Source organism: Sebastes umbrosus, chromosome 2 (assembly GCF_015220745.1).
Source record: "Sebastes umbrosus isolate fSebUmb1 chromosome 2, fSebUmb1.pri, whole genome shotgun sequence".
Classification (NCBI taxonomy): Eukaryota; Metazoa; Chordata; class Actinopteri; order Perciformes; family Sebastidae; genus Sebastes; species Sebastes umbrosus.
This window is the reverse complement of record NC_051270.1, coordinates 24,671,395-24,686,042: the sequence shown is the minus strand read 5'-3', so window position 1 is coordinate 24,686,042 and position 14,648 is coordinate 24,671,395. Positions and strand designations below refer to the sequence as shown.

The 14,648-nt window shown below is 40.3% G+C and overlaps 1 protein-coding gene across 1 annotated transcript in view; it reads right to left on the bottom strand.

Moving 5' to 3' along the window:
* Positions 1 to 14,648, bottom strand: part of igdcc3 (immunoglobulin superfamily, DCC subclass, member 3) — a 73,552-nt gene that overhangs the window by 54,803 nt on the left and 4,101 nt on the right. Inside the window, exon 2 of the mRNA XM_037759404.1 lies at positions 10,520 to 10,825. Coding sequence (XP_037615332.1) covers positions 10,520 to 10,825 — 306 coding nt within the window. The remainder of the gene's footprint in view (positions 1 to 10,519; positions 10,826 to 14,648) is intronic.

The following is a 14,648-nucleotide window of genomic DNA, read 5'->3' as shown; positions in this document are numbered from 1 at the left end:
CCACATCTTCATTTTGATCCTCACGTAATGATGGTAAAAACACTTAAATAGGACCTTAAAGAAGTGGAGACCAAATAAAATATGACTTTTGTATTCAAGCTGGAGGACTGAAAGTCAAACACACTTTTCCAAGAAGTCAGGTGACCTAAAGCCGCCCACATGATCAGCAGTAAGATCGCTCTGCGCTGGCTGTGCCATTGTTTTCCTATACTTGATATTGCCAACGAGCGCTGCGCTCAAAGTTCAAATTATTTCTACTTTGACCTTGGTTCCCGCTGACCTTTCAAAGCGCAACCAATGAGATAACAGCTGCAACTGTCGTTGCCTAGAAACAGTTGATGGGATCCCATGCGCACTTTTTGATGGCATATTGTAATTCTTTGTAACATAGGTCAACACGTCACAGGAGTCACAAGATCAGTTTACTGGCTGCGAGTACTCTCTGGCCGCACTTACCGCTAAAAGTTCAACTTTTCTCAACTTTTAGTTTGGCCGCACTTTGCCACAGAATCAAATGGCTGACCCTCACTGAGCTCGGTAGCAGCCGCTGCAGCTTTCCATAGACATTGTATGACAGCTCGCCGCAGGCCGCACTTCGCCACTGCTCTGGTGTGAATTTGGCGTAAGATGACGAAAAGACACACATGCTGGCACAAAAGCACAGGATTCATCACTAACACATGCTCGGTACAGGTTAAACATCATACTGGATTTGCCCAAATCAAAAAAAGTCAGTGCAAGATTGCTGTGTATAGACTGTAAAGCCAGACTCCAGTATTCGGAGACTGGCCCGGCCCGCCAAACCTTTGGCCCGGCCTCTGCTCTCTCTGTCACCTTTCACCTCTATTACTAAGGAATTCCTCCCATGAGCCTTAAGAGCAGGCAGAAGGAATTTTAGGCCCCCTTTTCATTTGTTTGTTTGAGAGTAGCTAGGGTGGTCCAGAGACATCCGGAGACCAACACAGACCTCATTACTTCGCCCAACACACAAGCACAGATGCAGTCAGATCCGTTGACAGACACACAAACAAACACACACATGCAACACAAACTTCCAACAATCCCGACATTGAACTTGAACTACGACTAAGACCTCCGATCTTAACTGAAGATGATCTTTGTGAAGTGAACAGGTTACTAGATGTTTAACTTACATTCAATTTACCACACTGTCAAAAAAACATATGTGCCACTGAGTTTCACTATGATGAGTTAGTATTGTAAGAATCTTTTTTCAGAGTCAACACTGCTTTGTATGACAATGAAATAAAAAAAAGCATCATCTGAATGGGCCTGATCTGGATGATGAGCTACAGTGTACACAGCTGATGAGAGCAGCTGCTGGAGGGAGCACCCTGTGATGTGAAATGCATTTTAAGTTGTTCTGGATAAGAGCTAAATGTGTCTGTTGAATATAAAAAAAGCACCAAGAATAAAATGTTGGAAAATTAAAAAATGAATTAAACCAATTTTAAAAAAAATGACTGCAATCCAGGATGTTGATGATTGAAGGACCATTGGTTACTTTGTAGAGCTGCAACAATTAATCTTCAACTGAGTTCAACTATAAAATTAATTGACAACTATTTCGATAAAATGATTAAGTAAGTTTGAGTAACTTTTTAAGATAAAATAAAGTCAAAATTCTCTGATTCCAGCTTCTTAAATCTGAATACTTTCTGGTTTCTTTACTCATCTATGACAGTGAACTGAATATCTTTGAGTTGTGGACAAAACAAGACATTTGAGGACGTCATCTTGGGTTTTGGGAAACACTCATAGACATTTCTCACCATTTTCTGACATTTTATAGACCAAACAACTAATCGATTAATCGAGAAAGTAAGTGAGAGATTAATCGACAATGAAAATAACCGTTAGTTGCAGCCCTAATACTTTGTTCTCTAACTGAATGTGTTTTCTCACATAACGTGATAAATGATTCTCTTGCGGTCATGTTCTAATCTCTACTTTCTTTTCTTTTTTTCTGATTATGTGGGTTTAATATATCTAAAATTAATTTGTGGTTGGTTGTGGTTGTGCTTGTATGTGTTTTCTGTGTATGTGCGTGTATGTATGTGTGTATCATGTTTTTCTCTTGTTTAAAAAAGAACATTGCCACAAATCTGTCTGTTCCTTAAAGCGCTGTATAAACAAACATATAACATGATTACCTTTGGTACATCACTCTAAGAAAGACATAAGTAGGATTAAAGCCACGTCCAACATGAAGACAGTGCGCCTGGAGGAACAAGCAAAATGCTATTTTGAGCAGTTCAATATTTCCATCACCCAGCTGTTTCACCACTCTCCAGTCTCCCTTCCCCTGTTTAGTGTCTTTATTTGCCAAGTGATGTTGTTTACACAGGCAGATATTTTTAGTGCATATAAGGGTGCCCGCTTCACACAGCAGCTCATCCCTCACATTATGAGGCAGCTCCCCTCCAACAGAAGATTGTTATAGCTCTCCATGCATGTCTGTTCGCTGTGCGTGGCTCAAGTCCTGTCAGCGTGGCTCAAGATTTATGCACACTATAGCAACCATTTTGCTCTTGGTTTTGTTGTATTAGCTGTTTATTCCTGACATGTGGAGATAGGGGAAGGTTTAAATAAATGTAATTCTCGCAAAAGCAAGTGAGGGTGCATGTCTTTTTTGTTTCCAACCATCCAGCATTATCAATACTGTAATAAAATAATACATCCACAGAACCTTTAGAAAGGTGCCGAATTAAAGTATGGCTTTTCCTAAAAAAAATTATTATGATTGTGAATTAATCGTTTAAAAAAAATGTGCGGGTCCAAAATGAATGTTTTATCCCTGTAGAAGGTATCTGACAAGGCTTCATCTGCATCTTCTTCTGCAACATCTATCAATAGCACCTTTAATGTATTTAATACATATTTGATTAGTTATTAGAAAAGTGACTAACACTGTCTGAATTGGTTTGGAAATCTAACCAAAATTTGACATTGCATCTCACTGTCCCCCAGACATAAACTAAGACAACAAGGCATGCTATGGGCAGTGTGGCATCCCTTGGTGATTTTCCACTGCTTCAAGGTCAATGGTGTGTCATCTTCAGATATAATAGGGATTCGCCCTGCCCCTTCCCCACAGGAGAGTTGGACAGCTTAAGCATTTGTCAATGCAAATATCCAGTTGGCATTAGGGATGTTCAGTATTGTTGTTTATTCAGCTCCCTGAGAAAAAAAACAACAACCCGTAGAGGACAAACAGCATCTTTATAGCCATGAAATAGAGAGAGAGAGAGAGAGAGAGCGAGAGAGAGAGAGAGAGAGAGAGAGGAGAAGACAATGACACCAGCAGTTGTTTACCCTTGCTTTTGCTTAACCGTGAAGAGTATAGGAAAAGGACCCACTATAAAACACTTAATGAAACCAGTAATAAAATCTCTTATTCACTGTAGCCAATTCTAAATCAACTCAAATAGAGCATGCGTAATCAGGCAATGAGATACGAGTATTTAGTGTGCAGGTGTACAGTAATAAACCGGTTTCTAGTGTAATTACACAGCGGAGGTCAGAGCTCTCATCCCATCAGCCCGCCTAATCTGTACAGAACAAAAAAAAAAGAAGAAAAAAAAATCCCTTTCTTCCTCAATCCTTCTGACACACTGGCAAACAGATGGAGGGGCGCTGACCACACAGCAGGAGGGAACACTCTGGTTTAACATCAGCCCACATACCTGCCCAAAGGAAGGAGCAGGGCAGCCATAGGCCATGTCCGTATGCACTATTACTACTACTACTACCATGTGATGTTTTCAAGAGAGGAATATCAATGAGAGGAATGATATCAGTGAGAGGAATACAATGATGACTTTTGCTTTCTGGCACCCCATATGACTTTTCCTCAAAAATTGTGATAGATGAAGTTACTAATGCTCCAATGTCAAATATCCAGTAGATCTGCTTGAACTAATCTCGATTTTGCGAGGGTTTAAAGAAAACACCACGAGGCTTCATGTTTAAATGTCAAAACAAGCGTATATGGCATTTAGTCGGCTAATCTATATGACAGAGAGATGACTTGCTTCGTGGCAAGCGAGCAGAGAAGAGCAAGGGTAGGAGTGGGGGGGGACAGAGCGAGGGCGGGGTTTGGCAGACAAAGGGAGCCACAAGGAGATGTAGGGATAGCGCTTCAGTGTTCACCCAGGCAGGAGGCCATGAAAGGGGTGGGGACGGGAAGGTCGGAGGGTGATGGAGAGCCACCGTCGACCCTCCAAACATGCACACGTACAGGCACTCTAACGTAAACGAACAGGAGCTCCCCATAAATCACTCTCACTTACTGGTGTTTGAGTCTGCAAGAGACAATCCATCCACGCAGGTTTTAAATGTTGGAACTTCTCATCTTCTGCCACAGCTACATGTGCAGTTTCTATCGGACTCTGCCCGTTCGACATCACACTTATTTACATTTACAACCCTGAAAAGAGTTAAATTCACACAAGTGAGAGGGTATAAACCGGGACACTTTTACAGGCATCCTGTGTCTCCTCCTATTTCATCCTTTACAACCCCCCTGGGTTCTTCTGTTTTTTTTGTTTTTTTATTAAAGTCTCATTCAGGAGGCTACCATTATAACAGCAGTTAAATTCACCATGACCATTTCAGAATTGAACAAGGTGGAAATTATCATCCAGTAGCCCAGGGCTCTATATCTATTACTGAAGTAGTCAATAAAATAAATAACACGTACAAGTTATTGTACTTGCGTTTATTGTGTTTTTTACTATTTCGTGTTTTCACTCTCCTCATGTTTGCACTGACTTTGCCTTTTCTCAGCACACTTCATATTGTGTTTGCAAATCTTTTCGAATGGTCCCTGAGGTCAATTGCAGTCTCCACATATGAATGGGACTGGGGGGAAAAAAAATTATTTCCTAACAAAGCTTCAACTCTTTCCAATTAATTCCAGACAAACAGACAAAAGCAAGTCATTTCAATTGATCCTAAAAGCTATTTTGTAACAGGGGGGCTTTTGTGGTGTGTTGCCTGGTGACGCTGGTGTGCTGTGGGGGGAGGGGCGGGAGCCCCGGCCAGGCCCACTGTACCAGGCTTGTCATTCATCCAAATGATGAAAAGCTTCCTGAACGTAAGCTAATGAGGAGGTCCTAGAGAAACTGAGGAAAGAGAGAGAGACGGAGAGAGAAACCGACCATCAAAGAGATAACATTTAGGAGGAAAAAAAAGAGTTTCCTGGACCGACCGCCGATTTAGAGGGGCGACGGGGAGTCCGTCCTATACCAGCCCCCGACAGTGAGCTCACACAAATGGTTGTCAAGCAAATAAAAAGTGAAATTTATGGAGGGAGGTAGTGTGGAGGGTAAGATGGAAGCTTTATCCACTGGGAGGGCTATAAAGAGGCTTCAGTAATCACACCACCCATTGCATCACAGTGGTACAAGTCAGAGCTCTGTTGTAAGAGGGACTATAACACAGCAAATTACCTCAAAAACACAAAGAGAGCACCAACATTAACAAACACTTGGAACAGAAAAAGAAACAAACACTAGTGAGTGATCTTTGTAAGGAGAGCATTTACTAGTTTTTGAGGCCATTTCTCTTCATAAACAAAATGAAAACACTTAATCCTAAATTATTTATGCCCAGCACAGAAATCTGGTGGACCAGGAGAGGTTGAAACAGACCAGCGATTGTCCAAATCCCCGCAGAATATACTTCACCTCAAAGCTCCTTTAAGACCTTATATTAAAAACCTAAAACATAATAGTCTGACAAATTGAGGCTCAATCAACAGGGGAACACTTCTGTAGCTACTTAACAGGCGCCCGCAGGAACCTGGAGGCTGAGGAGTGAAAGAAGCTGGACAATGAATGATGATCACCGTTTTTTCTGAACGTACAACACAAAAATAATCTATGAAGCCTTTTCAAGACAGCTGTACAGAAACACAGCAGGTAGGAAAGCTGTTGTGCCTATTATGAACGGTGGAAATATGCGATTTTGCTTTATGTGACATAACAAAATACAAGAACCGCAACTAATGGTGCAATGAAAGCCTCATTAATATGACTTCTAAAAGTATTTTTCATACAATGCAAAGCAAGGAGTTAAACACCACAGTTAAACACCAACATTACTATTTTATGGCACATCCTCCAGAATATAGAAGGTATTAGTGAGTGAGTAATGATCGGTAACTGAAGTTCTTATCTTGCGAGTCCCTTTGAAGGGTCTCTGGAGGATTATTTTCGCAGTGATGGCTTCTTCATTAAGGAGGGACAGACCGTCGTTACAGCAGAGCCTCGACTCATTCAACGCCTTGCCTTCAAAGACTGCTCAATACAACCCAAAAGGTCAGGGGTCAGAGGTCAGAATGTGACTTTCAGTAATCCTGCAGTCCCTTCCCAATCAATACAAGACAAGAGGAAAAGCTGAATATGATCTGCAGGAGAGCAAAGCCTCGACAAAACAGAATATTTCCACCTAGAATGATTTTGAACTTGAGCCACCAAGTCCAAGGTGTGCTCCAGCAGGTCAGGTTCATTCACCGAGATTAAATCTGTATTCAAATCACAGCTTTTCAGAGACAGATGAGTGATTGCTCTATGCTTGCATAATCCTTAATTTTTCATGCTCATAAAGTACTGAACCTTTGAATTAAAAAAAGATGATTTTTTGAATATTACATTCAAAGATTAAATTGTAAAGCACAGTTTGACATTACATTAGGGGTGGGGAAGAAATTGATACAGCATAGTATCGCGATATTTTGCGTGGCAATATTATATCAAAACACGGACGTCAAGTATCGATCTTTTGTCATATAAACTATTAACCTTAACAATATCCGTTGGCCCATCACTATTCTCTCTTTCAGAGGTTGAAACGGGCTCAGTCTTAAAGATAGAGTGAAGATCCTGGTATCATGTGAAACTAGAAAACCTAAAGAATCGATTGGTACTATGTCAAACTTGGGAAGAAAGCTAAATATGCAAAATTTTGGCTAGGAAAAACTGGCATTGCCATTTTCAAAGGGGTTCCTTGACCTCTGACTTCAAGATATGTGAATGAAAACTGAATCTTATTAGATAAAACAGATGTTGACAAACTGCATAATTTGCGGTCGAAAAAAGGTAATAAATCGCCATATATCTTATCGCAATACTCAGCATATCGCAAAATGTTTCAAATCGCAGTAAGATTTTATTGTGACTCAAGTATCGTGATAATATCGTATCGTGGGGCCTCTGGTGATTCCCACCCCCACATTATTGAAACACCTGTAAAATGATATGTGATTCTTTTATAATAACAGATAAATGAGGGGCAGTGTTGCATGGTTTGTGGTTAGCTTAAGTGAAGAGGAGGACTGGATTGCTGGACGAATCCACGGCATCACAACTCTGTACTTTACAAATTTACACTTCTAGCAATGCATTCAACACATTCATTTTCAAAGTACAGAGCATGACACACTCGAATTACACTATTCTCACTGAAATATGCATCAGTTTCATTACAGTACTGGAGAAACACATTCATAAGCCAACTTTGAGGCTATACTAGCTAAATTGTTTACAAAATCTTGAATCCATTTCTGAGTGTACGATAACTTAAAAATACACCTCAAAGCACATGTTGATCTACCTGGCAACTCGCTCTGATTTAAAAATCTTCATTGAACATTTCAAGAAAATACGAGCCAAACGTCAAATGAATAACATGAGAATGCTACCAGATATTGAAGCCGTAAATAATACACTGCACATTGCTGCAGTACAAATCATCAGGATAATTCTATTGTTTTCTCTGCACCCTGTACAGGTGATGAACTCTGTGTTCATAAATCTATGGATTTTCATTTTCCTCATGCTTTCTTACTACTATGTCAAAGTAATTCTGCGAAATAAAAAATTAAGGGGACACACTGAAGACATTTCCCTGATGCAGAATAATAAAAAAGTGATAAAATAGCAGCTACAATCTGACCTTTGAGAAGAAAGAACCTTTGGGGAGGCCTTAAAAGGTTGCATGTGTTTGACTGCGCCCGCCACTGAGCTGAGGTGACTTTTCCCTTCGGCCAGGGAGACATCCATGCTAACCTCCCCGTCCCGCTGAGTGGAAAAGCTGTATTGGCCACAACAGCACAGCAGTGTGCTGTCTACACACAGCCTGGGAATCAACAGGCTTCTGCGAGCCTTTGTCCATCTCTGTTTTACAGAGTATATATAACAGCGCCTTCAAAAAGTCTTAACTCAAACCAGTGTGCAGCATTACTGTATCACTGAAGCTGCTGCTGCAGCATCTCAGCGTGTCCACAGAGGAATGTGCACATCCTTGAAGTCTTTGATTTAAAGTAAGCTGAGACACGCTCTGTATGTGTGTGAGAGGACAGAGAAGAGAGGAGTACAGATAGACTATGATATGATGAAGATTGTTGTAAATGAATCATGGCAACAACGCCAAGAACTTAATGTTGAACTATAGAGTGACTTCAAATAAGAGATTTGGTGGTCAAGCCAGAGGAGATTTATCTTGATGCCTGCACCAGCGAGTGGGCTGCTGGGTTGCTCCGAGCTTATTGCACTCTTACAAAGCAGCTGGGAGACTCTCAGCATGAGCGCTTGTTAATGCTAAACTCAAAAGCTTGAATTTCTAAGCAGCACTGTAGATGAGCATCAGAAAGTTCATTACACTCAAAGAATGATATTAAAATATTCAAATGACTCCACAGCCGGGGAAATTAAGTACATTTATAACACAGCAATACCCCGATGACTGGACTGAAATGTGATAACTTAAAGACAATATTTCTTTTGTTTACATTTTGTAGGGAACACAGATCACAACTTAATCTTAGTTAAGTAAGTGGCTGTGGTTGCAGTTTCTTCTTGTGTCATATCTGCAACGCTCAATCATGATTTCTTATTCTGACATTTGGGACTTTACATACTGACAACACAATTAAGTCCAGACAAACTACTGTGTTGTAATTTCAAGACAATTTAAGATTATAAAGTCAGAATTTAAAGATAACAACAACTAACAAACACAGGTTCAAAAAATGGAATAAAATAATAAAACCCAGTTGAGATATTTCCTTAAAGGAAAGTTAGATGAGAGAATTGATACCACTCTCATGTGTGCATGTTAAATCTCAAATTAGAGCCAACAGTCTGCCTACCAGCATCTTTAAAGCTCCCTAATTAACACGTGATATCTCATTTGTTTGATCAGTAAAAAAAACATGAAAAAGTGTAAAAGCAGTACGTTGTGGTAGTTTTACAGGGGGTTACATGTTAGGACTGTGGCTGCATCTGAAATGCACTACATACTCAACATGTGTACTACTTGTTCAACATACTTTTATCTGAATAAACAGTAGTATGTATCTTTTAGGACGCAATCATTTACGTTGTCACTTCCTGAGAGCATCTTTTCCGGTTGGAGAAGCGTAACCATGGTGTGCCAACCTCTTGAGACCATATATACACATACAGTATATACATTTATTACACCTGGCAAAGTGGAATCTTATACTTGCACTTAAATTGAAGTGTTATTAACGTTAAAGAGCTGTCCATCAACGTCCGTTATGAACGTTGTCGTTACTATGGCATTGCATTGTGGGATATTTATGCCGCCGTAATGTCCAGCGTTTGCACACTGTAATGTCTCGCCGGAAATAGTATACAATTTGTGTACTATTGGTTTCATACTGAGGTTTCGGACATACTAATAAAATCTCACATACTGTTTTAGCGTACTTTATATCATGTTAGTATGGAATTTCAGATGCAACCTATTTCTTGGCTGGGCAAAGTTATTTCCTAACTTGTTGGTTGCCAGGCAACCAGTGGAGAATACAGGTGCATTTTGTTACCTTTGGACAGAGCCAGGCTAGCTCTTTCCCCGTTTCCATTCTTTATGCTAACTTAAGCTAAGCTAACCGGGTGCATATTAAATGGACAGATATCACAGAGTGGAAGCGTATAAGCGTATTTCCTAAAATATCAAACTATTCCTTTAATTGGGTTTAGAGTGAATGCATGCAATCAAACTAAATGTAAAGAACTTTAAAAGAAAAAAAACTTTTATGCCCCCCATAGGCACATAAAGTAGGGCTGTAACTAACGATTATTTTCATTGCCGATTAATCTGTTGATTATTTTTTTGAATAATTGATTACTTGTTTGGTCTATAAAATGTTATAAAATGATGAAAAAATGTCGATCAATGTTTCCCAAAGCCCAAGATGACATCCTAAAATGTCTTGTTTTGTCCACAACTCAAAAGATAACTAGTTTATTATCATAGAGGACTGAAGAAACCAGAAAATATTCACATTTCAGAAGCTGGAATCAGAAAATTTTGACTTTTTTTGTCCTTAAAAATTACTTGAACCGATTAATTGATTATCAAAATAGTTGGCGATTAATTCAATAGTTGACAACTAATCGATTAATTGTTGCAGCTCTACATACAGCCCTTACAAGTGCATCACAATAAGACAAAACAAGAGACTTACTGGCTGCCTGAATACGAGCCTTGCGGCTCACCACCAGCCCAAAGGAATTCTCGGCCACGCACTCGTAGTCGCCCTCGTCAGACGAGCCATCGGATTTGGTCTTCTGGAAGTGAGCGATCAGGAGTGAGCCGTTGATGAAGGTGGTGTGATGCTGATCCTGAGTTAAAAGCAGGCCGTTGTGCCTCCACTGTGTCGTAATTGGGGGGATGCCGTCCACCTGGCAGTGGAGCATGAGGGGCTGCTCCTGAACGGCAATGATGTCACTGGGCTCCAGCGTGAAGGAGAGCTCCGCTTCGCACGTCACACCTGAAGAGACACACACACACACACACAAACGATAACTATATAGTTGAATGTTCATTCTTGACCTTGTAAACGAGCGAGGCCAAACAAGGTATTTTTCATCTTCCTCAGTTGTCATGGTGAAACTCCATTAAAGCTCCAGAAAAAGCCAATAAATGCACATCAGGTTAAGATTTAGGTGTGCCGACCATGAACCGCAACACTGAAGCTGTATTTACTCATCCATTCATTCCTTTTCCATACCTACTTATCACCATCCAGGGGCATTGCAAGAGTTGTGGCCTAAATACTCATGTTCACATCAACCCTCACACCTAGACAAACAAGAATCATGCTCCTTATGCCGTATCACTGATAGCAGCTCACGAATAAAAAAAAGCCTTGACTGAGCTACCTCCAGGCTACAGTCACAAGGGAATTCATAGGACTGAATGATGAGCATGTGTACTCTTGTACTGTAAACACACACACATGGCCTTCTATGTGCTGTACCAATTAACCAGTGGCAGCAGCTTTGTCACCGTGATAACTGTGTTCTTTTTCACCACTCAACACAAAATAATATGTGACTATATGTAATTGTAGTGATGCTTTCCACTTTATAATGACGTGGGGGGGAGGATTTTTAGTATTTGCGGTTTTCTGAGGGTAAAGAGGAGAACAATAAATAAAGGATGTAAACAGCCTGACCTGACTTGGTACTATAAAAGAGGAGCTTAGCGGGCTCTCCTGGTATCATGTTTCAGCTGCTGATGGACTAAGCACTACCAGTCTCTGCCCCAGGCCCTGGAATCTGGTGGGAGGGGGGCTAGGGGAGGGCAGCGGAGGGGGGGCAAAGCACAAGGGTCAAAACAGAGAACCTCCGGCTTCATCCCTCAAATTCCTGCCGAGAAATACTTCCCCTTAGGTGCAGACAAGGAATTCATTGACACACTCCTCCATGAAGATCACATATGGAGCATAATGCAAAGCAACATTTCCTCTTCCTCTGTTCCTGCTCTGTATCCTTTCTTTATGTGACCCCCTCCCCTTTTTTTTTCACTCAACAAGCACGGAAAGTAAATGGCCATGGGACCAGAGAGACATCAGTGCTACCACTTGTGAAAAACAAGGGGTTGGTGGTGGAGAAATATTTAACCCTTAGCTGGCAGGCGGTGATCCCCCTGCCTGGGCTGCTGCTCTGCAAAAAAAAATGATGCTTGCCACAGAGCTCCATCTCCTTTGGTCCAACAAAGATCACATGTTTTCACATGGGAAGCCGCCAGCAGAGAGGGAAATAGCATACAAAGAGCCTGCAGCCACACATCCAGTCAGTCACACTTCATATTTTGATAATTCTCGAATAAAGTAAGTATTATATACTAGGGGTGGGGGAAAAAATCGATTCAACTACGAGTTCTTTTTACGATTATGAAATTGATTTTTTATTGCCAGAATCAACATATTTGCTTCATTTGAGTCTATGCCGAGGTAGAAGGAAGTTACAGCTTTAATTCTCTGTCATATTTTGTCGTGGACAGGTAACATTATCGTATTGCGGTAATGTGCGGTCAAGCCATCCGTCACTCTCATCTCTGTGGTCAAATCGACCGATGCTACAACTGCAGAGCACCCACATACTGACATTTATGTTAAATGCATTCAAACTGCCCTGATGGAGCTGACCATGGATGTTTAAAGTGAACAGAACTGATGGGAGCGTTAGCGACGGACTTGGCGAAGTTAGCGGAAGTATACACGTGTGACTACATCTGGATTTCAAAATAAGGTGTTAACAAGGGGAACTGTATATACAAAATATACTGTATATATGGAAATAAAATTAATTGGATTATATTCACCAGAAGTAAAAAACATTAACTGTCCCTTATAAATTAAAAAGAAAATACCACTAATCTGTGAGGGAATGTCTTTATTCCTTGATTTTTGGTGGTAAAAATGTATTAAATAATGCCTGACAATGACTGATATATTTGACTTCAGGTCATCTCTGACTACATACATGCTGAAAATCAAACAGTTCTACTGCATTAATTTAGATACTTTCCGAAGCAAAAGTCCCAAGAATTGTATGATTCAACTTTTTCACATGGTCTAATGTTAAAAAAGTTAAAAGTTAAGATTCGTAATATTGAATCGCAATACTTATACATATCGAATCTGCACTCAAGTATCGTGATAGAATCGAATCGGGAGATTGGTGTATCGTCCCAGCCCTATTTCTGTACTGAGAAAAATGCTTTGGGATATATTTGAGGATGTAAAACACATGAGGGTGTTTAACATCAGATCAGATTGACAGATTTATTGGAGGCTTTGAATTTTCAGCTTTCAAAGCTGTCAAATGACATTAGTCAATGTTATCACGCCTTGCAGCAAACAGGATAATAACAGTTCAATGTGTTGCATTGGCATTGATGTGGAGTTGATTAAGCAGCTTTATTGATGTTGTATATACTTCCTAGTTACTTCAATTAGTCAGTTTCTTCCATTAGCTAAAACAATGTAAAAGTTCTTCTCTTTTCTGGCTTTCCTAATGAATAAAGCGTGTTGCTAGAGTGACTGGCTAATGCAGTTCTGAGCTACGGGTGCGTAGAAGGTTACAAACCACCGTGTGAAAAAGGTTAGTGGAAATCATTTTTGAAGACAACACTGGATCATCTGACAGATCCAATGAGACAGATAAGAGAGGACAAAAGAAACAGGCGGGATAGGATTTTGCACTTTGTGTGGTTCAGGTTAAAGTCTCCTGTAAATGCTGAGCATCCAGAGGGTGTTCAGAGAGGAGAGCACAGCTGTGGAAACTGGTGGCAAGAACACGGCCAATCCACAGAAACACATGTTCACAGACATGAATCTATACAGCCGTAGATTTTCATGGTGAGATAAAGGGACGGACGGACACACACACACCCTAATGCAGGAGGAAAAGAGACACTAGCATGTCGGATTACCGGGTGAGACCAAAGACAAGTGTTGGCCAAGGGTGGCTCATGCTCTGGCTTACTATTGACAGATAAGTGTGGCTGGCTGGCACAAAGTTTTACTGCTGCAACAATAAAGTGAGGATCACACAGCAGCTACTGACAGACAGATGTGGTTAGCAGACACGAGCACCACTGATAGAGCTAAGTGAGCTTAGGACACACCACAGGCTTCTTACAGGCAGCAAGACAACTGCTTGGCATCATATCATATGATGCCCCTATGGAAAAACTGTTTTGGAATTGGTTTAGTGTCTTATAAATGCTACATTGTTATTAGGGCTGGGACGATACACCTTTCTTCTGATTTGATATTTTCACAATACTTGGGTGCCGATTCGATATGTATTGCGATTTTTAAGTATTGCGATTCTACAAGTATTGCGGTTCCTTATGCGATTTTTGTTAACATTTTTAACATTAGATCATTGAAAAAAAATGTATCATACACTTTTAGGGACTTTTACTTTGGAAAATATCTAAAGTAATACAGTAAGAATGTTTGATATTCAGCATGTAAATAGTCAGAGATGTCCTGAAGTCAAATATATCATTGTCAGACATTATTTATTTATTTTTCCAGCAACCCAAAAATCGGGACATGTAATGTTTTATACGTCTGGTGAATACAATCCAATCAATCTTATTTCCATATATGTATTTTGTATATACAGTTCCTTTTGTTAACACCTTATTTTGAAAACCGGACATAGTGACACGTGTTTACTTCTGGTAACTTTGTCAAGTCTGTCGCTAACTCTTACCGTCAGCTCCGTTCTCTTTATACATCCATAGTCAGCTCCATCGGGGCCATTTGAATGCATTTAACATAAATGTCAGTA